General features: G+C 37.5%; 3 protein-coding genes across 3 annotated transcripts; 2 read left to right on the top strand and 1 right to left on the bottom strand.

Moving 5' to 3' along the window:
- Nucleotides 1-366: 366 nt before the first annotated feature.
- LOC114516571 (serine/threonine-protein phosphatase 6 regulatory ankyrin repeat subunit A-like) lies at nt 367-11,072 on the top strand. Its single transcript, XM_028536097.1, has 11 exons — nt 367-463; nt 788-877; nt 1,700-1,801; nt 2,171-2,266; nt 2,346-2,462; nt 3,366-3,830; nt 4,986-5,292; nt 6,363-6,516; nt 7,639-7,725; nt 10,224-10,304; nt 11,067-11,072. Exons 3-11 carry the CDS (start codon nt 1,702-1,704, stop codon nt 11,070-11,072), a joined length of 1,413 nt encoding a protein of 470 aa, XP_028391898.1. The 5' UTR covers nt 367-463; nt 788-877; nt 1,700-1,701.
- A 3,308-nt stretch (nt 11,073-14,380) lies between these two features.
- On the top strand, nt 14,381-18,721 carry LOC114516572 (transient receptor potential cation channel subfamily A member 1-like). Its single transcript, XM_028536098.1, has 5 exons — nt 14,381-14,595; nt 15,100-15,405; nt 15,962-16,105; nt 17,954-18,074; nt 18,576-18,721. The coding sequence occupies exons 1-5, from the start codon at nt 14,440-14,442 to the stop codon at nt 18,719-18,721; spliced, it is 873 nt and encodes a 290-aa protein (XP_028391899.1). The 5' UTR covers nt 14,381-14,439.
- Nucleotides 18,722-18,933: 212 nt separating this feature from the next.
- LOC114516573 (multidrug resistance-associated protein 4-like) lies at nt 18,934-26,893 on the bottom strand. Its single transcript, XM_028536100.1, has 9 exons — nt 26,372-26,893; nt 24,962-25,338; nt 24,453-24,644; nt 22,260-23,054; nt 21,788-22,146; nt 21,336-21,511; nt 20,683-21,080; nt 20,142-20,287; nt 18,934-19,832 (listed from the first exon to the last, which is right to left on the bottom strand). The coding sequence occupies exons 1-9, from the start codon at nt 26,891-26,893 to the stop codon at nt 19,540-19,542; spliced, it is 3,258 nt and encodes a 1,085-aa protein (XP_028391901.1). The 3' UTR covers nt 18,934-19,539.
- Nucleotides 26,894-27,108: the final 215 nt, after the last annotated feature.

A 27,108-nucleotide genomic window follows, 5' to 3' on the forward strand; every position in this document is an offset into this window, starting at 1 on the left:
CCACCATAGATGGAGAATGATTCTTCTTGTCAGCCAGCTTCGCACCCAGGAAGGAAAGAAAATGTTGGGTCTCTCTTCCGCATCCGCCAAAGGCGCTGAAGACGACCGGTGTGAATGAGCCATGCTCGACCTCAACAATCCTCACCAATCAGCATAAATGATTGACAGGCGTCAATAAAAAATTGCTGACTCTGCAATCTTGGAAATGCGCTCAACGTCATCAACAAAAAAACGCAGACTCAGCAATTTTAATAAGTTAACTATATAGTTTGATATATAATTATTTAAAAATTGTCCATTTTTTTCTGATAAATGCACCCTGTATATGCGTTTTTAGAATTTTTACACACATAATTTTTAGAGAAGTCCAAAAAGAGAAGAGTGGTTGGAGAAGATCCTCTCCCTGATGCTCTTGCTACTTATAAAGCTTGTTATGACAGTCTCAAACCTGACACAAAAACAGGTATTTAAACATCTGCATCAGGGGCCGGTTGTATAAGACTCTTAACTACATTTTAGTTAAATCTTCGTTAACTAGAAAATACATTATTCTGATTGGCCAATTCTGCCACTAACTATATTTGAAAGTTAACTACCTTTTTATACAACCGGGCCCAGTGCATTGCTTTTTCACTAAATGTAAATGTTTTGAATCCCGTAATCGAGGATTCGTGCATTATTGGCCAACTTTGGCAATACTGATTTTTTAATATTATAAATATATGTATGTTCTTACTTCATCTGTCACTTAAGCACTAGCTATCGTGTATATTTATTGGTTTTGCAGCTTTCGAAAATAATGCAACGCAAACATTTGACCCCAATGTGGTACGATCCTCAGATTACCAGCAACCTGAACGTGTCAAGAAAGCTGGTGGTAAGCAATAACATAAGCCGTAAACCCAAGACCCGCGCTCAACTTTGGAACATGCTGAGTCAGCAAAAAACTTATAATTTGCATAAACGATTTTGGTAATGCCCCCCCCATCTCATTGGCATAAATGATTGACAGGTATCAATAAAAAATCGATGAGTTCGCAATCTTGAAAATTGATTTATGCAAATGATTGCATAAATGATTGACAGTTATCAACTAATAAAAAATTGCTGACTTCGCAATCTTGGAAATGCGCTCCTTATCTCATTTGCATAAATGATTGCCAGGCGTCAATTCAAAATTGATGACGTCTTCAATTTCAAAAAAAACGTTAACTCAGCAATTTAAAAAATACGCCAGAACCGTCCTGTTCTATTTTATATTTACTAAGCTCAAAAAACGGGAGAGGGGTTTGTCAAAACCTCATTTTGAGTGACTTTTTCAAGCATGAATGACTTGTTAAAAATGAATTTTGATTTTTTGGAATGAAGGTTTAGGTTTTTGTTTACAAAATATGGAAATTTCAGAATTTGATGAAAAATAAGTTCGCGACACGGACGCGTAAACTTGGGTTATTTTTTGTCTCAACTCATAGCTTACGCGACTTTTTAAATGCTTGAATAATATGATGTATGAATGATTGCTTGGGTGACACGCTAACAATGGTCCTTCGCGCAAGCTGTCAGTTGAGACAAAAAATAAGCTAAGTTTACGCGTCAGATAACTATATAGTTTAATATATATTTAAAAATTGTCTACTTTTTTCTGATCAAATGCACCCTGTGTATGCGTTTTTAGAATTTTTACATACATAATTTTTAGAAATGTCCGAAGAGAGAAGTGTGGTTGAAGCAGATCCTCTCCCAGATGCTCTTGCTACTCAGAAAGCTTGTTATGACAGTTTCGAATCTGCCACAAATACAGGTATTTAAACATGTGCATCAGGGGTCGGTTGTATAAAACACTTAGCTACATTTTAATTAGTTAAATCGTCGTTAACTACAAAATACATTATTCTCTTTCGCCAATTTTGCCACTAACTATATTTGAAAGTTAACTACCTTTTTATACAACCGGCCCCAGTGCATTGCTTCTTCACTAAATGTAAATGTTTTAAATCCCGTATTCGAGGATTCGTTGACTGTAAAACAAAGTATGCCAAAACATTTGGTGTGTTATTGGCTGACTTTGGTTATCAGCAATACTGATTTTTTCATGTTTATAAATAAATGTATGTTTTACTGCATCTGTCTCTTAAGCACTTGCTATCGTGTAAATTTATTGGTTTTGCAGATTTCGAAAGTAATGCAACGCAACAAAGTAGACCATTTGACCCCAAGGTAGTACGATCCTCAGATTACCAGCAACTTGAACGTTTCAAGAAAGCCGGTAAGCAATAACATCAAAAATTCATAACTCAAATTGATGAAAAATTGCTATACCTTTTTTTTCTTTCCTACCTACTTAGAAAAATGTCGATTGCATTCCTCCAAAGAGGAAGTTGATCGAGAAACGGAGAAAAGAAACATTGACATTATGCAAGCAATATATTTAGACGATGCTCCAGCTTTAAAGAGACTTGTGGGTAGGTAGAAGTCACTAAGCTATACAATAATTCCTGAAGAAGTGCTTCATGGAAATTGCAGCATGTATACCGCGAGCCAAATTATGTCAACTGTGTCATTCTCCCTATAGTACTTTTGATGAAAATATTTCAGCAACTAACCATTATATATACTTGCAATATGATTTTGGCATGGCATCGTCTTTAAACAACTTGGCATCAAATGTGGTATAACCACTTGGCTAAAATAGACAAAACACTTCTCGACGTTTCGACCTGCAGGAGGGCCTTTGTCAGAAGAGTTAGTATGAAAATAAATAGGGGAGAATACATGTTTTGTATGGGGGAAAAACACGTGATAAAAATGGGCTAATAGAAAACAAAAAATCAAAACAAATTGGAATACATTACATTGCCAAAGAGACGTCTGATTGTAGGCTAAGAATAGCCCGCACTGAGGGAAGCCAGATCAGCAACGAAAACGTATTACAACCAATTATAACCTGCTTTGATGTAAACAAAGAAATGGGAGTCATATTACTATGGGTGCATGAAGTAGCTTAAATGAAAGAGAGTCTTTCATTTTTGCCAGAGGGATAGAGAGTGCCAAGACTGTGGATGAGTCATATTTCTGTTCGTTTACGGTTATCGTTAGTAGTACCGAATAATATCATATATATATATATATATATTAATATATATATATATATATATATATATATATATATATATATATATATATATATATACATATATACTTAGCATAGCAAGTATAGTAAGTTAACATATAACTTTTTATGTGTAAAGCGTTAATGAAAGACAACCTAAGAACAGAATCCAAACTATCAAGAGATGCACATTATTCAATACCCGAGCGGTGATTTCGCGCAAAAGAATTGTGTTCATTTTCACTTTTTCATTTAGACCCAGCGTTAAGTAGCAAAGAGATTCAACTTCGTATCCTTGAAGCGATCGAGGTAAACAGTTTGATGTGCTTGGACGTACTTTGTGAAGCATACCAAAATCAGCAAACCCCCAGTAAAAAAAAAGGTGAACTGTTTCATCGCCGGTGCGGCCTTTCTTTCTGGCCAATAGACGAGCGTCCTAAAGTGACAGCTTTACACGTCCTTGCTAGCAGGGTTAAATCAGCGAAGGCGTTGGATGTTTTAGTGAAGCGACCGGAATTTTTCCAAGATTTTGCTGACATGCAAGACAGTCATGGATCAACGCCGCTTCTGCTGGCAATCAAATGCAACAATATGGATGTCGTAAGACGACTGCTCACAACAAAACCCGACGTAAACAAAAAAAATCGATATGATGAGACGCCCATTCTTATTGCAGCTTTAAAGGATAACGCTGATGCAATTCAAGAAATTATTAATACGTGTATGTGTAGAAATCCATTTTATCATACAAGGCTAGCCTGTCGGGTAGTGAAATGACACAAAATTAATATTAATTTTTAGTTATTAACATATTTTATTATATGGCAAGCGTCACTTCCGGTGAAATGGAGCTCAGTGATTGGCTGAGAAGAATTTTCAGTGGTCCATTACTTTCCCCTATTTGACCGGCACTTTCCCGCAATGGACCGGCGTTACCGGCGATCCATTACGAGATGAAAAACAGAGAAATTCTGAATGAAAAAGGCTCAAATAAATGCTCAAGAGAAAATATAATTGCACTTGAAATTAAAAAGGCGTCTCCAGAAAGTTAGGTAAACTAAATAATTCAATATTCTGTTTTTGTTTTTGTCAAATGCGTACCAGGCTACTAATACGCATTCATGAATTTCTTGTTTGTTTCAAGTGCAAATACTTGCCTTATGCCATTTATTAGCCTCGCTTGCTCGGTCTTTACCGAGAAATATCGGACCTAATTCCGAGACGGTACTAATCCGCTCAGATATTTACACCTACAAACTGCAAATGTGGCGAAATAAAGTCGTCCTCAAGTCACGTAACGTAACCCGAAATGGATGCATAATTGTCATTTTGCAAATGAAAATTATTCAGTAAAGCTCATCCTTACCGCGAAGCAAATTACACCGCTTTGTCTTTGACTGTATCCGGCATGTTCTTTTTTGCTATCTGTCATGCTTCATCTTGTTTCTTCTCACAAATATTTCCATTATATGATACTTCTTTTCTCACATGTACCACCCCTTTTTTTTTCCACATAAACTATCATGTTACCATCCCTATGCTTACCTAATTTCGTTTAACCGAGGCGAGGGGTTTCTGCATGCATGTATTTCTAGTAATTTACTTACTGTACTTAGTTACTCGACTGTACGGTAAAATATTTAACCTCAGACTTGGTGAAATATCACACCTTGGAGTCAGAGTCCTCGGTTCAATATTTTATCGTATACAGACCTAAGACCTCGCGCTCATGCAGTAGCTAGGTAGTTAGTATTCATCTCTGAATACATATTGACTAAGAATGCACCGCTATTTTACGATGGTTAACACTAATAAATTGTAAGTCACGGTTGCAAATAGATTTACAAAGCTGAAAGTACGAAAATGTCTTTTTTAGATAATGGGCCTGAGGAAAAAACAAATCTTGAAGAAATTATGAGGAATATCGATGGTAAAGGTCATTCAATCCTTTACCCTGCCCCTCAAAGTGGAACCCAAGAGGTACTAAACCTTATTTTGGAACGTGATTGGTGGCAGGACTTTTTGGAACAAGAGAAGAATAAAGAAGAGGATTGGCACACTTTCATTTGTAACATAAGTGCAAGCGGGTGCATAAATCTACTTCAGCAGGACAAGATTAAAAATGAACTTCTCGATGTTCACCATGAAAAAACGCGAAAAAGTGATGTTACCCCGCTTATGAGGTATACATGCATTTAAAGTTTTCTGACACAAAATGGGATTTTTACATGGTGGAAAGTACTCAGGTATCTGAGCATTTCGCTGAATGAATTTTTCGATTTCATTACATTTAATAGTAATAAAGAAACTGCAACGAGGGTCATTTTTATCGATGTTTCTATATATTCTGCATAAGAACTGATTTATTTGTTAATGTCAATTCTTGAGAGTTTTATGGCGCTACACATGGCGTAGGAAACCTGTGTGCACATTATAAGAGATATCGTAGCCAGGAATATAGAAAACTATATATTTTATGTCAAGATAATGCCCGTACGTAAATAACACGAATATGGATGTTCAGTTACGCATTTCAAATTCGCGTCTTGGTCGCATACAAGTGATTGCGTACATTTATCTATCCCGCAGAAGTATAAGCAGACATTTGTTTTAGTAAGGAGATCGATCGATTCCACACTTAAACCAATAAGGACAAAAGTGAACTCATCGCGGTCAAAGCAAATATATTAAAAATTGGCATGTTACGCGTCAGGTAACTAGGTCGCATTTGGGATGTCTTCGCTATTACTCGTCTACCGAGATTTAAAACATACGCAGTTTGTTATGGGTTCATTCTGTGTCTTTTCATAGGTTTCTGTCTATTCTTCCTCAGCTGGAGGCTATTCACAATAGCATCTTCTCTTTTAACGATGACTTGTAAAATTTAAACCTAATCCTGATATCAGTGTCACCAAACAAATAGCTAGTATGAGAATTGTATCTTGCGGTCGAAAAGACTTGAAACACTGTGTATTTAAAAAAGCATACAACCGCGTAGGCAAGACACTGTAAATTTAGAGCGACTCACTTGCGTGATGGCACGTAAATCGCTAGTCCCAGTGCCATTCATACAGTTTTAAAATCATGTTTTCGTTTTTATGAAATCGAAAAATTTTTTATCTGATTTTATTTTCAAATGGTAAGCTGCACCTCGTTGGATCAATCTACACCGGCGAGTTTAATTTAAATAATTTAGATAGCCAATGCGTAAATCACACAGATACACTAACAGGCTACTCTTCAAATTTTTTAGGGCTGCCGAAGCAGATCAAGAAGAAGTCGTTAAACTAATTTTGTCAATTTTGCAGTCATCTGGTAATGATGCCCTTGCCGTTTGTGATAGTAAGGGTAGGAATGTTTTCCATTATGCTGTGGGGAATCCAAATGTCCTCCGTTATCTTTGTGAAGTAAGATTTCAATTTAACTATACATATAGTAACGTGACATGAATTATGCAACGCTTTAACGCAATTCTATTTACAGTGAACCATCGTGCGCGTAGAATGATAAATCATAATGTGATAGAGAACGGCGGATATTGTTTCTGCCTAAACATACGATGTATTATACACTTAATGTATGCTCCCGAGGGAAATAGTGAGTTTTGTTTTCCCAAGAGTCTGAATGTTTCTCGAGACGAAGTCGAGGGAAACATTGAGACTCGAGGGAAAACAAAACTCACTATTTCCCGAGGTAGTGTACATTAAGTGTTTTGTTATATAGGAACGAAAACATACATGTTCCACAACAATTTCATTAAAAAAACCACTTTACTTTGTTATGACAAGAAGCGGGCAACAATTTTTCACTTGTTTCCCTGGCGGGAAACATTGCATTTATTTAAAGTCAAACAAGACATAGCAAAATGTAAAATTTATTGGCGAACGTTTTGCAGCATTGTTCATGACATCTTGAGAGCAATTAAACATTAAATATTAATTTACAAGGATGGGTTCTATATCCGGGGGGGGGGGGAGTACGCCCGCATTAAATGTATCAGCTTCGCTTGTTAGGAATTATATGAGAAGCAGTGAACGCTATACAACTGGAACGATAACTCCCGACAAACATCCCTATTCAGCTTGAAGCCAAAATGGTTTTTTCTGAGTTTTGAGACGAAATACTTGACGCCAGACGTTGGGCTGTGTGTCAAATTAAAGCTATTGAAAAGTTATATTTGGTGTAGAAATTTCAAGACTTAAACTACAAAGGAAATATATAAAAAAACAAAAACAATTACCGACCGGTGAAAAACCGGGAAATTTTCAAATATTTTTTAGATATTTCCTTTTAAGCTAAAGTCTTGAAATTTCAACACGAGATATAACTTTTTAATAGCTTTAATTTCATATAAGGCTCAACATTTGGCGTCAAGTATTTCAGCTCAAAACTCAGAAAAAGTAAAAAGCACTGGCTTCCATTTCCCCCCCTGATCCAAAGTTTCTAACATTGTAATGCAAAACACCATTCCCAAAAAGTCAAAACTATTTTATTAAGTTTAACACTTTCTTTCTTTGTTTTTGCGCTAGATGAGCCAAGATAAGAAAGCTATTAATCATATGGACAATTCAGGGAAGACTCCAATGAAGCTCGCTGCTGTTAAAGAACTGACTGAGGTATGTAATATCTCATATATGGCTACAGAAATATTGCACAGGGTCTTACCAGGGACGGATTCTGACTGATGCGACTGATGCGAATACAAGAACAAAAAATTAAATACGAAATTTGCAATAAATAAGGCCAGCTTTCCTCCTTACTCAATCAGGTTAACTGGTCAGTGGAATTGTAAGTAGTGAAGTTCAAATATACCCGAATTCTGTACCCAGGTTGGGTCGAATATAACGGTATATGGTATCATTGATCTTCGTACGGTCCAACTGATATATGGGGATTTAATTTTTTCGTATGCTATCAGTTCGAAATTAGTAGCGCCAAATATCCCTGAATATGGTATATTTGACTTTGGTTAGACCCTTCTAGGGGTGCTGCAGCATAGTTCAAAGTTTTGCAAGTGCATTCCGATTGTGGAGGTGTTTTTCAACAATTTATTCACGATGTCTTGGTGGATCTTGAAAATCATCATTCGTAAATTGACCTAATTTTATCTCTGAAAATGAAAACGAAAGCACCAGGATTGGATGGAAACTTTTATGACTAAAATGCTCACAACCTAAAATTATCACGAGACAGAAGCCAGTACAAGCACGCATAGCAGCACAGAAAGTCTTGGGGCCCTTGGGTAGTTTAAATGGCGTTCCCAAGGTATATTTTTGAGGGCGAATAAAGCAATTCCAGAGGATTTATAGGGGCACACCCCCAGAAATATTTTGAGGCTTAGGGTACAGCAAATGTAATTTCCTTTGTTTTGACCATAAGGATTTTTCAAAATAATATATAATATCGTATATTGCATTATACCTAAACTATGTAGAAACAAAAATGATCTCTTAACTGGAAGAGGACTATGGACTCCGTGTAAAAATATTTGTGGGTGTATATAAATCATAATCATTAGAATTGTAGCACGTTTATGGGGCATTATGAAAAATAACAGTAAATCGATCACTGGTCAGTCTAAAGATCATTTTGTCCCGCTATGTAAATTTCAAGTTTCACGGAGTCCGAGACAACGGGGGCATCAGGGGAGCCTGTGCCCTTTACGACTTTCAAGAAGCTGATTGGTCAATACTAGTTTTCCTTAGCAACATGGTAGCAAAGAAACCAGCAATGAACGTTGAGTATTATTTATCATTGTTGTTTAAAAAGTCGCTTTTGAGCATTTCCTTCGATGTTTTCTACTTGTTAGCGGACGTTTTATTGAAGCCAGAACAAAGTGTTATATTTCCGATGTTTATTGCAGAAAAAATAGTGAAACTGAAATTATTTGAATAATATAAGTGGTATCCTCTTTCGTTCTTGACTAAGCTAAAAGTACGCAAATAAAACAATTTATTGTTCACCAAAATTAAAAATCGCGATCGTTCAAAAACGTCGCAAAATGACCCAAATGTGACTAATAAACATATTAATAATATACATGAAAATGTTTCTCGACTGTGATTGGTCGATTTCAGTGCAATTAATCCCGAACAACAGTGCAAAAATCTGTAACAACAGTGCAAAAATCTGTAACAACAGTGCAAAAATTTGTAACAGACCAATCTGATTGGCTGTCACAAATATATCAGCCAATCAAATTTGAGCTACGTTTTGGCGGGAAAAATATAATGCTTGCCCCAAACAAAACAAACCAAGATGGCGACGGAAATCAAGCACGGAAATTTGGATTTTCGCGACTTTTTAACGTTAAAACAATGGTTTCACAACAAAATATTTAAGAAATATAACGTCGCTAAAGGAAATATTCAATATAAGGGAAAGATCGATCAACAAAATGTACATGGGGACAAGAAATACAAGAAATACTCGTGTACTAAGTGTGTTTGTCTCGAACATTTTCATGTATATCATTAACAAGTAATAGTATGGTTTCTCGTGCAATTTGGAAAAAAGCATACACTCGTGAGTTTTCCAAAGACCCAAAATATTTGAATCTTTGAAAAACTCACTCGTGCATGTTTTTTCCAAATTGCACTCGAAACCATACTATTACCTATACATGAATTATACTGAATTTCCATTGGCGGTTCTGTTGCTACCCCGTTGCTAAAGAAAACCAAGATTGACCAATCAGCTACGATTTTGAGTGAAGGCCGTATATGACAATGCATTCACCATTTTATTTTACTTGAATACGTCCTCTTCGCATTAAAACTATAATATTATTGAAAATGTGTTCTCCCGTGGATCTGCACGCCCGCATGTTGCTAAAATAAAATCAATGTGCCCTTTTTTCTGGTATCCAAAAAGCGCACTTATTGAGTGAAACATAAAAGTTCTGTTATTACTAATCTATGTTGAAGTCCTTTCTTAATCAACAAAAAGTTTCAGTGGTTAGAACACTGAAAATCAAGCTCTTAATTAACTGAAAATACCGTCATGGAGTTAGGAAGTAGTTGACAGTGTTTAATAAAAAGTACATTAGTAAAATTACCTACTCTGCTGATTCTGTAAACAAAAAATATTAATCACATTTCTATTTTTGAATTAGAGTTTCGAATTACTTTCCAAATATGCTAAAAGTGAAGAAGACATGTTTGCTGCCCATATCATCCACTATGTGAAGATCGAGGTAACTAATCAACAGTACAACTGCTACATGCTAATGTCTTTCACTTCCATCTCCTCAAAATATATACAGTAGAAGGCAAAAGTTTGAGTCCAGTGACTGTATTTCATTCTTTTAGCAGCATATATTAATTTTCTACAGAAAACCTTACCGAAAAGTGAACTAGAAAAAAGTAAATAAGTGAACTGAAAAATACATGCTGCACAACAACTATGGGATGTTGTGATATTCATTTAACGTATGTTAATGTGCAAAAATGCATTACATGTCAATGCAATTCTGGCTGGCATAGATTCCATAGGTTTTTTAATGTCGCACGTTCAATACTTTGCCAGCATTCGTCGACCACTTGCCTCAAGTCATCCTGGCTGGTGGGTCTGTGCCTCGCCCTTTTCCGTTTAAAACGGTCCTACAAATTTCGAGAATCAATAAATTTGGGCGAAGTTCAGCCAAAAATTCGGGCAAACTGAAAAAGAGTTACATAGCTAAAATTTTTCAAACCAAATTTTGTAATATATATCACATATTTGTATTATATTTCGCCATTTTTGTTACACTTTCTCGAAAGCACATCGACTGCTTTGCCAAGTCTATTGCTACAAATTTGGTAAAAGTTATAATTCGGGCACATTGTATAATTAAAAAATTTGGGCGATTTTTTTTTGTCCCCTCCCCCTAAGCAAAGTTGCGCCCGTACGCCTATGACTATGCTATGGTCGCAAGCACGACTACACTTTAAGTATGCTACAAAAACTTTATACTTAGGCTTAAATTAAAGAAACAGGTGACCAAAGTCCATGCAAGATGCAGCTGATCAGTACTGAGTAAAAGAATGCGATTTCAACTATATAAGAGTCATATTTGCTTAGTTATAGTATTTACTTTGTAGGGAAGTTTGTAGATAGTTTGTGTTTACCGCAAAATTATTGTAAAATAATCTTTTCATTTGTTGTTCGATTTCCGTTACTTCCTGCTGACCTGAAGACCCCCCCATTTTGACTCCCAAAATAAGACAGACAGTCAGAAAATGGCTGTAACCACTTTCTTACTATAGTAGCTATACGCATCTTTTCGCATGATATACGTTCCTCAATATCGATATAGATTCTTGAGAACGTTCTGCGTAGCTGGAAAAGAAAGGATCCCGCAGCTGCATCGCGTCTGCTGAATGGTGATCATGACGAACATCAGCCGTTCTTGGAGGCCGCTAAACGCGGTAACGTCAAACTGATGAAGTTCTTATTGAAACAAGGAGCAAATCATTTGCAAAGAACGTAAGTTTAGATTAGTTTTCTCGTACACTTCCGGAAATATTTAGTCTATATTTTCTGAGTGCTGTAGAAAATTTTAGTTTCCAAAAGTTTTTTATGAACTATGCAAAATAGAATGCGAAAAATAACGATAAGAAAACATGGAATGATCCATATGAGGAACGAGGAATGATTCATAATTTGCATAGGCCTGTATTGATAAAAAAGATGGAATGTTGACATAATGTAGTTTTTATCAGTTGTTTTAGCTATAGCTGGTTCTTTTTAAAGCCGTTCGAATATTTTCTGCACATATGTAGCCCAACTTGCGTCATATTCAAACATTCATTGCATTCACAAGGTGTCCTTTATAGTTTATACTTTTTTGTCAGCTAGCCATGTGCATGGTGTTATAGTCGGTTTGCCTGTGTAAAGGGATTTACATAATGTGCATTGCTTTTAACAGTTCAACTGATAAAACCGCGATTCACTGTGCCGCACAATTTGGAAAGCGTGAACCTGTGAAATACTTGATAAATCAAGAAAAGTTCCGGGAAATGATAGATTTTACAGATGATGTGAACGTTACTGCTGCTGGTTATGCCACACAGGCTGGTCATTCTGATGTTCTAAGATATCTTTTGGACGAGAACGCGCAAATGAAAGGAGACAAAAAGACAGGCAGGCTCAATATCCTGGACTCCGCGTACGGTTATTTTAAGACTGCCAGGGAATCTATGAAAGAAATAATTAAATTTTGCACAAAGGATAAAGGGTCAAAAATGCTTCAGGAGGTAAAAATGTACCGGCTATATATTAGGTGGTACTCTCCCATATTTTGTTTATAGGTCCCTTTTAGGCTGAAAAATGAATTTGTGGAAATGAATTGAAATGGAGATGTACGGTCATTATACTGCATGTCTTTTCAGTATAGTTGCAGGAATGTAGTGTAGTCTACATGTAGTTTGTTGTGAGCAGAAGATATACGCCAATAAACTGAGTAAAACTAGGATGAGATCTAGACAAAAGCGAGAACAAGCATGCATGCAGATTAAAAATATTTAATATCCGCGAAGTTAAGGACCGGGTTTATAAGGGCTCCAATCCCCCAGAAAAACGTGCCACAGAAGTAATGCAATTTAATGTATTTGTGTCATGATAACTTAATTGGATTAACTGTATTATAACTATGTTACTTTTCAAGGAATATAGCACTTAGCGGGGTTAGGGACGTACTCCTCCAGAAAAACTAGCAAGCTCGGCAGATAACTGAGGAATTAGAGATGCTCTTTTTCAGTTGTTCGAAGACTCGCATTTCGGTGCGGATAATATTATGGCGAAGCTGATTGAAGAAACACCCGAAGTCGCCATCATGATATTTGATTTTTGTGTTTCTCAAGAAGAAATATATGATTATCGTTCGTATTGTGAGACAGAAATGAAGAGAAAAGTCGTCTATTTGCTCTTTCCATTCAAACGAAAGAACGGTAAATATATTAGGTGATATATGTGTCCATTTGTTAAAGAAATTCGCAGCATGTGGAATAAATGTTAAATTGGTTTCTATATTTGAGATGGTGGGAAGGCTGCTGGAAAACTTGCAGCTGTTGAAAGCATGGTGAACAGCAAAAGAGATAATTGCCTAGGACATCCACTGGTGACATGTTTTTTAAACGAGAAATTGAAGTTTAAAATACGAATATGGCTGTATTTGAATTTTCTTGTTTATCTCATTTTCCTGGGTGCGTTAACAACATATGGCGTGATTCAAAGTCAAGGTAATGAGGGAATTATCCTTATAAAGATACTTTAAAAATAATATGGTTGTGATAATATATATAGCTAGCTGCTTTTTATATTATACTCAATATACTCTTATCTAGAAACTTGCGATCTCAAATCACCTGGAATGATCACATTTTCAGTGATTACTTCACTTTTATGTCTTTTTCATCTTTGTAAAGAAATGTTTCAGGTATGTATCCAGAATTTCGCAAAGTTCGTGATAATGTTATGTGTGCGAAAATATAATTAATATAAATTTACGATGGGTTTCCAGGGAAGCCAGGCACGTACGAACTGTTCGGACTCATTTTTTTGCATTTCACACACTTCTCAATATAACAATTTGCAGTAGCTATTTATTTCAGCTATTATTATACAAAGGGATTCTTTAGAAGTAGTATAGACCAATATCTGGATTTTTTGAAAGTAATCGGCGATTCATGTTGTTGTTGACTTGATGTAATGTCATTTTTCTCTCCATCAAATGAAGCGATTTACTTTTGACCGAAGTGACATAATTAGGGACTCTACGCACAGCGAATAGGTTAGAATAGCAACTGTTTATGACCGAGTTATCTTGTGGAACAGCTCCAGATGCCTGAGCCAGTTTGTCCAACGACGGTGTCGAAAAACCTGATTTCAGTACACATGTCTGTGTTTATTTATTTGCTGACCGTGGGCGGCGAGTGATGCGCACTGGAATGCTTTGAAATTGTTGACTTTGATTGTGTTTCTGTGCAATCAATATCGTCGCTATTTTTACGGTCCACAAGGGATGAGGGAATCTCAGTGTTTGCCAGAGCTTGCAATGCATCAACACTGCTTTTCAAAATTTCTGTATCTAGATTCATGTCTTCAATAGTCTGGTTTAAACCACCATCACTCGAACTTGTAGGTTAAAATCGTTCGACGAAAGACAGTCGTCTGACACATTCAACATTTTGCAACCAAACATTGCATTTTCACTATGCTCATTTCTAGCCTAATGTAATAACATTAAGGTCCTCTGTTTTGTATAGATGAAGCTGACGAAGATGCATTATTTTCGTAATTTCGAAAATTGGATTGAATTGACATTGTATATTTGCACTGTAATCTATGTGATGCCTATAGGAAGTACGAAGTCATATGGACAGGTTGCAGCTGGAGCTGTCTCTGTGTTTTTTGCTTGGATCAACTTCTCCTTGATAATGAAAAGATTTTTATTATTTGGGATCTACATCATCATGGCTAAAAGGGTTTTTCTTACCGTCTGCAAGGTTTGTGATCTGCACGATTTTGCTAACGTAAAAGGTATTCTCTCAATCCTGTCATCACACATGTGAATCACAAGGAAAAAAAACAACGACGGCATCATCAACAAAGTAAAAAAAAATTCAAATGAAGTTCACGGCTAAACTAGTATAATACCTGATCCTAGCTGAGTCTGAGGTTTCACATTCGTGATGAAAGGAGTGATCACAATCGCCTGTCCCTTAAAAACATAAAGCATACAAACTATACCGCGGTAGCCTTGGGGAGGAATTGGTAATACCTGAGAGACTGCTGCATGCATTTTAAAATCTGATTTACTTGCCCCAGTTTTGATATATGATAAAAACATGAAGGGTATTTTTCGAACAATTTCTTCATTTCTTCACTACTGCTTTTTTTTGGTTTTAAAAACAGGTGGGAAATATGTGTGCGTTAGTCGGTAATTTGTGGGTACATTGGTCTGTGCTATGGCAAATCGTATCTTGCATAAAATTTTTATCTATATACAGGTATTACCATTGGTGCTTTTAGTCGTCTTTGCGTTTTCGTTATCCTTTCTGCTCCTCATGTCTGAAGATCAAGGTTTTCGCAACATTGGTTTGTCAATTTTGACCACGTTTGTCATGATGTCTGGCGAAATAGATTACCGAGACACTTTTCTGACTGGTGGAAAAGTTCACGCTTTGCAGAAAATATTGCTCTTTCTGTTTATAATCATGATTTCGATCGCTATCATGAATTTACTCACTGGTCTTGCAATTGGCGATACAAATGAGATAATGAGACGATCAAAAGAAGAAAAAATACTTCATAAGGTAATACTATACTTTTACACATGACACGGGGACTGGACAACAACCTGAGTATCACAAACATCTAATATGCTGTTGGAGAAATGGCTGGTTGGAAAGATAGATCCCGTAGTCTGAGGGCTGAAAAATATTTCCCGTGTGTATATATTAGTAATAGTTATCGTCATTCGTCATGCCCAGCGACGCCAGAACAGGGGGACAATCATGCAACAGGGGCTATAGGCGTGCAACGACGCATGAAGGATTACATTCTATTTCTTAAGTAGAAGTGCCACCAACGAGCATCGAGATTCGCACAATCGTCTGAAAGAGAAAAGACGACGATACGAAGTCATGCGTCCCTGGTCATGCCATTTACTCTTCCTCAATTTAGCTGTTAGTAACTGATCGGGGCCATTTAACATAGATTATTGAGGCCGGTCTAGGAAACTACAAAATGCCAGTAATATTAATACAGAATCCGTAGGATTTACTATTAACTTTCGTAGTACTGCATGGATACGATAAAACAATCGTGGGGTATTACGTTTTTAAATGCGTTTGTTGAATCTTAAATTAGGCGGAGCTTGTCCTAGCACAGGAAAAGAATTCCCACCAGTTTGCATACTTAGGCTTAGCACAGTGTGACTCAGAGGACGAAATCATAACAGAATATTCTGATGAGGAAATGTCAAGTTCCTGGACTTTACAGCAATGGCGAAAGGTAAACGCTCTTTTTATTTATTTATTTGTTCATTAATTTATTATGCTTTGTGTAATCCTCTTAATATGTCTACTAAACTCGATTACAGTTTTGGACTAATTTTACATATTTTTGCATTAAATTACTATACTTGTGTCCATATTCATACTCTTAATCTTTCTTTATGCCCGGCCTAACTCTCGACAACGTAATGTTTCGACAATTTTCAAGACTTTAATTATCGGGTATTACGGTATATTTTGTGGGCTAAAAGTAACAATTGTCAGGACAAAAATACATTTTAGCCTGGTTGCTGGTGAGTGGAGTAGATGCACCTTAACAGGGATTCCATGAACATGAAGATACCACTTCATACTTTACATGCTACATAAGAAGATACCACTTCATTGGAAACCGAATCAGTCTTAATTTCCTTGGGTATTTCTGCTATCCGCCAAAACTTACAATGATTGGCAAAAAATACCCATGGTTTACAGTTAGAAAAACGCCTACGCCTAGAATCACAATAACAATATGACAAAAATAAAAATAAAACACGAGTGACAGTTCCCTACATGTGGTTATATAATTACATAAACTGTTCTATTTCTTCAATAGAAGCTGGTATGGATGAAGTGGATGCTTGGTATTATTGTCAGCATTAGTGGTAATTGCAGTGTGCCACGATTCTAGATTAGTTCTATGCCGATATTTTGCTTTATCAATGATTTGACTGTTGCTAAAGTCAATTTTATGAAGAAGAACGTGAACATGTCATTCAAGCCTTGATGTCGAATGGATATCCACGAAACGAATACAAGACCCTATCATCAGAAGATCTTGTTCGTGAGTTCCTCGAAAGAGTTGAACCACACAGTAATGTTGACTACGCTGTTCTACACTTCTAGCATATGTTAAAGGGTTAACAGAACCACTCAAACGCCTTCTAAAGCCCCATGGAATTCGAGTCACAACCAAACCGCTACGCACGCTTGAACAAGTGTTTCCCTCACCGAAAGACAGACCACCGACAGAAAAACCGACAAATTTAATAACCGCATAAATTGCGCTGATTGTTCGTGGAGCTACATCGGCGATACAAGGCGAGCATTCAGCACAAGCAAAGAAAGAGCACATGAGGAATGTTGAGTATCATAGATCAGGTTCAAACATCGCTAATCATGCTTGGTCTTACGACCATAAAATTGACTTTAGCAACAGCTAAATCATTGATAAAGCAAATCTTCGGCATAGAACAACGCTAGAATCGTGGCACGCCGCAATTACGACTAATGCTGACAATAATGCCAAGCATCCACCCCATCAATTCCAGCTTCTATTGAAGAAATAGAACAGTTTATGTAATTATATAGCCACATGTAGGCGAACTGTCACTCGTGTTTTATTTTTATTTTTGTCATATTGTTATTGTGATTCTAGGCGTAGGCGTTTTTGTAACTGTAAACCATATTTTCGCCAATCATTGTAATTTTTAACTGCCCGTTGAAGGCTGCAGACTGGTAGCCGAAAGCTTGAATTAATAAATATTCACAACCAGAGAACGTCTCAAGGCCTATCAAGCCAAACTGCGTCTCTTGCCACCGAAATTGAATTCTAAAGACTTTTTCACTGTCCCTCTCGTTACACAAATATTTTGTGTCGGATGTGTGAACAGAGCTTGCGCGTACGCCTGTAGAAAACATTAACTTTACTCTACTTTTCTTATACACCTTGCAACAATTGTTGTATGATTTTTCTGTTTGTAAAAGATCAGTATAAATATGTTCAGGAATTTGCAGTAGACATTTACTTGCATGTGAAGGAGGCTAGACAGAAATCAATATATTGATGATTCTATATCTTATATAGGCTTTCGGGGGTGACGAAATTGAGGAACGATTGAAAGCTATAGCAAAAGAAAAAAAGAATGACTATAAGAAATTTGATGAGTTCAAGGAAGAAATGAAGATATTGGGGGAGGAAATGTTCAGTAGAGCGACTGAGAAAATAAGGAAAGAAATTCAAAAACAAATGAAACAATACAAGATGGATTTTCAAAAATAGAGGCAATTATTTCACAAAAAATTTTCGTCCGATTTGTGCGTCAACACGAAAGAAAAGCATGAATTACCGGGCGAATAATATTCCATACACAAGTTTAGTGTTCCATAGTTCACATTCACAACTTAACGACACTAGGGATGCACAACTATGGCAATAAGAATTTACAGTGTGGTTCTGTAACCGCACATTTTGTGTCAGCTAAGAAAAATCTTTAATTTTTGCTTAAAATGATTTGCGAAAAGGCGACATGTTAGAAAAAATGTTTTTGTCTTAGATCACCCCACTCAATTGATACCATACTGACGAGGAGAATGATCTTTATTTTTGTAACTGCTGCAGTGCTGGTGATATATGATTGTGGGTAGATAAAAATGATAGTCAGTAAAATGTTTATAACAATTATATGTATCTATGTTCCCATAAACAGATGTTCTCATTTGGAGCCACTCCACGAATGGTGTTGGTTTTAAACATGAATGGTTGCCTTACAACAACAACAGTAGCTATACTGCTTTACAAATCAACGTACCGAAAAAAACCATTATATTGAAAGCGAATTACGCTGCGCCATAACGCAGTATTATATTATCGCAGTAATCGCCATAACAATTCAAGTGTTCATCAACATTGGTTCGGGGGGGGGGGGGGGGTCGGTTTTATGAGGGATATGTAAATATTTGTCACTGATGATTTATTTTTCTATGCATGTCCCAGCAAATTTGTCTATGGTTGTAGATTTCTATTATAAGCCATTTTCAAGGTTTGTTCGTTTAATTTTTATTAAGCATTATCGTGCAGTTGTTTTAACAGCCCATTAGGTTTGTTCAATAACACGCCAGGCCGGTCAAATTCCATAAGTTTACCCTGATCCAATACCATCACCCTGTCACATTTCAGTATCGTATTCAGTCGATGTGTAATGATGATAACTGTGCAGTCTTTAAACACTTCGCAGATTATTTGTTGAATTTCTTCCTCCGTGCTTTCATCCATCTTTCCTGTCGCTTCGTCTAAGATCACAATTTTATTATTCTGCAGCAAAACTCGTGCGAGATTTAACATCTGTTTTTCGCCGATGCTAAAACCCGTGTCGCCAATGTTTAGTTCTGAATCAAATTTCTCAGGTAGATTTGTGACAACAGAATCGAGTTTAACTTGTTTTAAAACATTCCATATCTCTTCATCTGTGTGCTGGTTTAACGGGTCAAGATTTAGTCGAACTGTTCCTTTCATTAAAGTCGGTGTTTGCGAGATTACTGAAATATGTTTGCGAGTTGAAAGCGTATTGAAATGTTTAATATTCAAGCCATCAATCATAATCTCGCCCCGGGTCTCTGCAAGCCGCATAAGCGCGGCCACTACAGATGATTTTCCCGCCCCAGTCCTTCCAGCTATTCCGACTTTCTCCCTGACGAGTTTATTTTGAACGAAACGTTCTTCAAGGAGTCCACACCACCGATGTGATACGAAAGCGAAACGTCCTTAAACACAACTTCGCCCGCGCGTGGCAAATTTTCGGGAGGCATATCAGGCTCATCGTGCCCGCGCTCAGGCTCAATTCTGGTGTAGGCAAGCACACGTTCCGCTGATGTCATCTGTGAGTTGACGTCACCCGTTACTCTGACAACATAATCAATCATTTGTGTCGTGTTGACGGTATAAAGTATAGTCACTGCACCCAGTGCTGGAAGAAATAAATACGAAATTTCATCTTTAGTTATCTTTTCTTACCAAAACCTTGACCAGTCGACAATATAAAAAAGAACAGCGAAAGGCAAATTTCGCATAAGCAAGAAATCTTGAAAATACAGTGTATATTTATGAAAGACACTGTTGAAATTGAAATTTACGATGACTCATTTCTACGTCATTTTAGACAGAACGACATTTTGATGTTGTAATATATATGCACGGTTATCTTTGCCTAAATTTGTTTTTATCCTTATCTAGTTTATAGATTGAGCTTTTTTACATCGAATGCATATTAACCTACCTGCAGTTAACGCGTCCTTTATTAAGTACACAACCATCACCGTTACAATTGTCGCGAGTGTAACGCAAATGATGCTGAAGACGTTTGCAAACCATCGAATGGCGACATAACTGCAAAGAACTGCCCTGTGGTGCTCGTCGACACGTCTGAAATTACGAAAAATCAACAGTTCAAACACTTAACAAGTTGGCCTCCAAAGCCAACCTCGGTTTCTGTCCACATTTCAGGTTCTTTAAGTGCCGTTCACACTTGCAATTTTTTTCTTTTGATAGATGTGAACGAGCGGGTGAATTATGGATGCTTAGATTAAGGCACCTAAACATCACAGCATTTATAACTATCCACTCGTTAACATCTATCGAAAGAAGAAAATCACATCTAGAGTGGCAGCAAAATTGCAAGTAAACAAGCCCCTAGATTTCGCTGCAATCGTTCTAACTTAAATAAACCAATAGTTTATTTTAACACTACCATAACTAACTTTCTTGTTTTCGGTTCTTTTTGCCAATCTTAAAGTTTCCATCGAAGTCTTAACACGCACCTGAATGCTTCATCTGTAAATTCCTTTTGTCTTCCATAAACTCTTATAGTTCTTAAACCTTCCATGGTGTTTGAGAAATGGGAATAAATAGGACTGCCAGCAATCGACATGAGCCGTTTTATGTCGGTTCCCGATGTGAAATAAACTTTTGAGAAGAAGTAGAAGAGAGGCATTGCTATCAGAACTGGAATGATTAAAAGAGGTGTCGTGATGATAGCTAGCAACAGTGTTGCTATGGTTGGCCCTGCATAGGTACAAACCATGAAGATGTAGAATGGTAAAAGATCGTCGAGGTTGTTGATGTCTTGAGAGAACCGGTTCAAAATTCTTCCGACCGGATTGACGGCATGGAACGATAGTGGTGCGCTCAGGAGACACTTGACCATCTTATTGTGGACCTGGAATGGATGCGATAATGCTTAGACGGCAAACATCGTGAAGAATGGCGAAGCTGAAATACTGGATAAATCATTACAAAGCAATGCAAACTCGATTTGTCAAGTTGGTTTTGGGAAATTGTACTCTAGTAATTAGTACTCTTTTTATAAGCTATCGAAACTCCGTAGTTTTCTATAAGAATACTCTATGACAGTCGAAGCTAGTGTCAAGTTAGTCTTAACTCTTAATAACTAGCTCTCTATCGGTATACAAACTTTGTAGGAAGCGTTCATTAGGACCAGAAAGATAAAAAGTGTTCCCAAAACCACCAACATAACACCAGCGACCAGATAAAGTGTGTAGAGCATTAGTGCATAATTAAAACTCTTCTCGCCATTTTCTGCCAACTTCGGCAAGCGCGAGGCATTAAAGTCCACCAAAACAATCAAACCTGTAAGAAAAATAGATCGAATGTCTTCAAATATAGTCGAATATCTGTTGAAATTATGCAACGAGTTCCACACGCCACTCTTAAAGGCCATTTCCCAATCGAGCAGGGTACTGGGTTTACTCGATAACCGCAAAGCATCCATGGACTCTTTGGAGGGACAAATGATTTCAGACTTATGTTTCCTGTCCCACCAAACAGTCCATAGATGCTTTGCGGTTCGCGACTAGACCCAGTCCCCCGCTCGATTAGGAAAAGGTAAATGTAAATCATTCTTACCTTGACCAGAGAAGAATACCAAAGCGATAACGACCAAGACTGATGCTGACGCACCGAAAAGGGAATACTCTTTGTAAACATTAAACGCCACTCTTCCCGTTTCTCTTTCCTCTTCCTCCGGTTGCAACGTCTGCGCTCCTCCGTGCTCACCAGAGCCTCTCAACGTCACTGTTTTCTCGTCATGCTCTTCGTTCAGTTTTTTCATTTTGGAATCAGGGGATGGAGCGTATGTTTGGGGCGTAAGTTCCTCGACTTTCCCGTTTCTGATGTAAACGATACGATCTGCTTGGTGGTAATATTTGGTGTCGTGTGTTGTGAGAAGAACTATTCGATTAGCCAAAAGTCCACGGATACAATGCCTGTAAGAAATTTATAATTCCCAACAAACTGGCTATAATTCTCAACCAATATAACTTTGTAAAAAAACCTAATAACAGAAAAGAGCTCAGTTTCTATTTAAAAACTGACTTACCGAAAAACATTTTTCGCCACCTTTGCATCCAAGGAGCTCAGCGGGTCATCCAGTAAATATATATCGGCCTGTGAGTATACTGCGCGTGCCAGAGCAATTCGTGTCCGCTGTCCACCGCTCACCGTCGCCCCGTGTTCGCCAATAACAGCTAAATCTTGTTTTGGAAATGATTGCAAATCTTTTTCCAACTGACATGCTCGCAATGTTTCGGTATACGTGTTTTCTTCGTAAGGTAGACCAAATAATATATTCTCACGGATGGTCCCGGGAAATACCCAAGGTGTTTCCGAAACGTAGGCGAGAGATCCCGAGTATCTTACGAAGCCTTTTGTTACTAGAAATTCTCCGCCTAAAATGGTCGCTAATAGTGATGATTTCCCGCTGCCCACCGGACCGCAGACTAATAATAAACTGGGAGTAGCTACCTTAAGCGTGACGTCATTTAATATCGCTGCGCTATTGGCTCCTACAAAATGAGGTGACGCTCGTTGGGGTAATTTTGAGGTTACGTCGTGTAAGCTAAGATATGATGATTCATGGGTTTTGTATGTAACTGGTACTTCACTTTCAAGAGACACTTTCTGTTCCTTTCCAAGAGGACTATTTCTAGTAACTTTGCAAGGATCATTTTTGAAATTTATCTTAGTCGATTCTTTTTTTAGGCCAAAACTCGATTTTAGCAGGTTATTCTTATCTGGTTCAAAATCCAAGTGATCCTTTTGCTGCAGAAATACTTCCATCCGTTTTAAGGCAGTTCTGACGTCGGTAATATAGCGAATTGACGTTGGCAAGCACCAGGCGCGGATCCAGCCGAAAATCTGACCGTGTCATATTGGACTAGAAATTTTCCGGTCGGGGGGGGGGTTGTGGGGGCGTATGGCGAAGGGGCTATGGACCCTCCGAAACAAACATTTTCTGAGCTTTGGTTCTACAATATTCTTCAGGGAACGTTTAAAAGCGAATATTGTAAATCCCTGTACTTTCATAAAACCACAAAACCATTTTCAAAATTTTTGTTAAGGTATTTACGGATATTTCACTCACACTCAACATAACGTGAAATTTGCATACACAAATTATTCACAGCGTAAATGCAAATTTGTATCATAGGGCGCTTTCCATTAAGCGGCCAAAAAGGTCGGACCGGTCATATTTTAAATTGAAATAGAGTATTTCGTTAAGAATATAGCGGTGAAACTGCATTTCCCGTGATAGGCAGATGTAAATAACGATATACTTTTGTCTGTACCGACTACCGAAATACAACAGAACCGGTCTGGCCGTTTTTCCGTATAAAGGAGAGCGCCCATAGTTCGATTTAAAACCTAAAAGTCTTACCTTACAAGGACATTGGGTAAAGATTTTCAGTATTTGTCTCTTGGGAAATAGCAGTTTAAAAATTGTCGTTGCGATTGTAAACGCGAGCGAGCGAAGCCTGTCTTTAGTAATAATTCCATCATGTTGTAGCCTGAAGAGCGATATTTCCCCTGAAATATGCTCGCTTAGATTTGCTTTTAAAAAATTTCGACGGATTCATGTATTAATGCATTCGATTCAGCCTGAATCAGCCAGGATGCAGCGAACAGACCAATTTAACGTGTTATGTATAAACTATATCCGAGTTCGAAGTCGAGAAGTGTCGAACTTTATTGTTTATCATGCTTATTGCGCAATCAAAAACAGGCCACCGTGTCGCACCGTGTCGCACCGTGGCTCACGTGGCAAAAGCTTGCCCTGTGATTGGTTTGCTACACAGCACCGTGTCCGAGCGTTACTATATTTAGTAACAATTGCGCAATAATCTGCACGCTGACCGTGTCAACTAGTTGCTGTGATCGCAGCTTCGAATGCACGACTAGCTTCCGAACATACTCGGCACAATTCGGCAACCTTTCGGCAAATTTTATAGTTCAGTGTTAACTGAACAATCGTAATATGAAACAAGGAATAATAATTGGGAATTTGTTACCACTTTTAGCAGGAATTGGTAATAATATGACAACGATTACGAAAGATATTACTCAAATTATTTGTTTTAGACATATATTTCCTTAATTTTGGTGTGATTCAAAGAATTAATATGTACTTCTAAATAATGTGTGAATATTAGATTGCAGATGGGAAATTCTGGATGGGAAAATCTGACCGTGGCTCGAGCCACGTTCGATACGGTCTAGATCCGCGCCTGAGCACAGACAAATTTTCTCGCTTAGTTCACGAAATAGCACGATCATTGCAAAGAAATTCAGGTACGGAATATCGGCTCTTTTTGTAAGCACCAAAACTAGAACGGTAATGACCGTACCAAGATGTTGTCCACAGGAAATAAACGAGTAGCATGTTAACATCACGATCCACCGCTTGGCTTTGTACTTTATCTCTTGCCTAAAGGAGAAGCGCTTGTAAGATAAAACTCATATTGATCTACATTACTTTATTTGTGTTTGAGCTCTATCCTTGTAAGATATTCTCTTTTAATTTCAAGTATATATCTAAATATCTTATTGATCTAGTGTTACAATAGAGAGAAGATTGAAGCTAAAAAACTTTTCCTGATAGATTTATCAGTTCTTTTCACTAGATAGACTATCAGTTCTTTTCACTGGATAGATCTATCAGTGGATAGATCTTTAGATTTTTCAACGCAAGAGCGCCAATGCCTAATAAAAAACAAAAAATTGAGCTAAACTCGTAACTCATACCATCGAGGCTTCTGTATTTTATCTTCGTATATTGGATCCCAACAGTTTAGTTTCACGGAGGCTATCACGGTCAGTGTTTCCCGGATGACTCCCAAACGTTCGTCCGACAATTGCGAGGCGCTCTTTCGTAGTTTATAGTCGAATTTATTAAGAAGCACACGTGTCACACCGAGAGCCAATAGAAACACAGAACCTGGAATAATTTGCCAACCGATGAAAAACAGCAACCATATTATGATACAAGCGATATCCAGAGAATGTTTGATCGCGTATGGAATAAACCACTCAGCGCTGCAGAATATTATTCGCTGAGAATCATTGCATACTAATTCCATCACATGACCGCTGTCCAGAGATAACTTACTGAGCTGCAGAATCTAAAATAATTAGATGTGAGACGGTTGAGCTCCGCGCATACAAATGGTACAATTTCTGATAAAAGTTTGTTTCACCGTTTGCTTTATCGACCGGAATTTCCGATTCTCCATTGTGAACGGTAACCATGTATTAGGGCTGCTTTCCACTTACGCGTTTTTCATACGCACGTATACACGCACGTAAAAGTCTAAATCCCTATAATTATATATATATATATATATATATATATATATATATATATATATATGTCATATTTAAAAAAGTTAGGTGAGTAAATCGAAAAAACTTAGTTTTCCACAAATTTTAGTATGTATTGTGGAACCATGTGTCAAATAATAAAACTTTTGAAGCATTTAAATTATCCGCGCTTAAAAAAAACGCATAAATGGGGAGCAGCCTTTAGAGTTAAATTTGAAGTAATTATCTGCGATTTATATTAAACTATAAATGTATTCAAATATAACCAGGGAACAGCGTGGCAGAGTCTTCAAACAACTTTGTATCAAATGTGCATGGTATAACAACTGCCTATAATAGACAAAACACTTCTGGACGTTTCGACCTGAGAGCCTTCGTCAGGAAAGTTAGCATACTAACTCTCCTGACGAAGTCACGAAGGGCCTCAGGTCGAAACGTCGAGAAGTGTTTAGTCAGTCTATTTTAGGCAGTTGTTATACCACATTTGATACTAAAAATGCAGATAATGTTAGAGTTTTCTTCAGATGCATCCGATCAACCAGATGTACTTTGCCGCGTTTACGTCCACTCATGTCGAACCTGATTAGGTCGTAGTTTCACACAGCGCCTATGTCATTCTCAGCGGGTGTGACTATTTTTTAAAAGCTATATGTTTTCGTGGAACTTTCAAATCACTTTCCGCCATGTGGTAGGAGCAAAACGCGTTAGGAAATGGGATAACAGGACTTCAAATTAAAGAGTGACATAGAAAAGTAACCTTCGTATCAGAACCATAGCTGTGTTTGTCTCATAAGACTTGCCATCGTAGTTCAACAGTATGCTATCGTCGCTCACCTTTTTATACAGTAAACCTAAGATCGCTGCTCGTGCACGCACGCCTAGGATAGCGCCGTGTAAATGAAAATGATTTTGACCAATCAGCTTCATCAAAGATCCAATCGCTATGCCATAGACGTAAACAAAACATCCAAAACGTGAGGCGTCTCCATGGAAACTGACGAGTTCGCGCAACAGGCTAATCGTCGAAAACCAAGTTATATTGTCGCCCAAGAAGTAGGCCAACCCCGATGGAACAAAATACCAATATTCCTGAAAGGTGAAATATCTAGACATCGCCCTCCAAAGTTTGGGTTCCCGGGCCGAGGTTCGCGCGGATTTGACTTCTTGCCGCCATTTTTCTTCCAGTCGGGAAGTCCGCTGACACGATTTTTCGACGTTCCTGATGGCAAGAAGGTCTTCGTGTGTTAGTGGATCGTGGGTACCCTTCAACAGTAGAGGGAAAATCCACCAAAGTATGACTTTCGAGATAAAATTTGCGTTGTCCTGAGGGTGACGTGTTGAGTGCATCAGGGTCATTTTACATGTTCTAAAACAGTGAAATGTATCCTGTATTAAAGTATAATCAATAATATAATCAAGTAGCTAATGCTTTTTGTATTACAAGGATTGAGGCTTCGTATAAACCCAGCTATGGTTATTAAGGTTACCTAGGTCAATTTTAAAGCCGGTTTAGTAAAGTTATCTATTATATGCGTGTAATTGCAATTCCTGTAGTAAATAACTTAATTCGT

Source organism: Dendronephthya gigantea, unplaced genomic scaffold (assembly GCF_004324835.1).
Source record: "Dendronephthya gigantea isolate DGI-Jeju-01 unplaced genomic scaffold, DenGig_1.0 000006F, whole genome shotgun sequence".
Taxonomy (NCBI): Eukaryota; Metazoa; Cnidaria; class Anthozoa; order Malacalcyonacea; family Nephtheidae; genus Dendronephthya; species Dendronephthya gigantea.

Excerpts from the sequence above, each read along its gene's own strand:
- LOC114516571 (XM_028536097.1), top strand. The coding sequence starts at position 1,702 with ATGTCCGAAGAGAGAAGTGTGGTTGAAGCAGATCCTCTCCCAGATGCT. Across the intron at positions 2,463-3,365 it reads AGCTTTAAAGAGACTTGTGG|ACCCAGCGTTAAGTAGCAAA; the intron begins GTAGGTAGAAGT and ends TTTTTCATTTAG. Across the intron at positions 3,831-4,985 it reads TCAAGAAATTATTAATACGT|ATAATGGGCCTGAGGAAAAA; the intron begins GTATGTGTAGAA and ends TGTCTTTTTTAG.
- LOC114516572 (XM_028536098.1), top strand. The coding sequence starts at position 14,440 with ATGCCTATAGGAAGTACGAAGTCATATGGACAGGTTGCAGCTGGAGCT. Across the intron at positions 14,596-15,099 it reads TTTTTCTTACCGTCTGCAAG|GTATTACCATTGGTGCTTTT; the intron begins GTTTGTGATCTG and ends ATCTATATACAG. Across the intron at positions 18,075-18,575 it reads ATTGGGGGAGGAAATGTTCA|ATGTTCTCATTTGGAGCCAC; the intron begins GTAGAGCGACTG and ends TCCCATAAACAG.
- LOC114516573 (XM_028536100.1), bottom strand. The coding sequence starts at position 26,893 with ATGACCCTGATGCACTCAACACGTCACCCTCAGGACAACGCAAATTTT. Across the intron at positions 24,645-24,961 it reads AAAATACAGAAGCCTCGATG|GCAAGAGATAAAGTACAAAG; the intron begins GTATGAGTTACG and ends CTTCTCCTTTAG. Across the intron at positions 19,833-20,141 it reads AAAGGACGCGTTAACTGCAG|CACTGGGTGCAGTGACTATA; the intron begins GTAGGTTAATAT and ends TATTTCTTCCAG.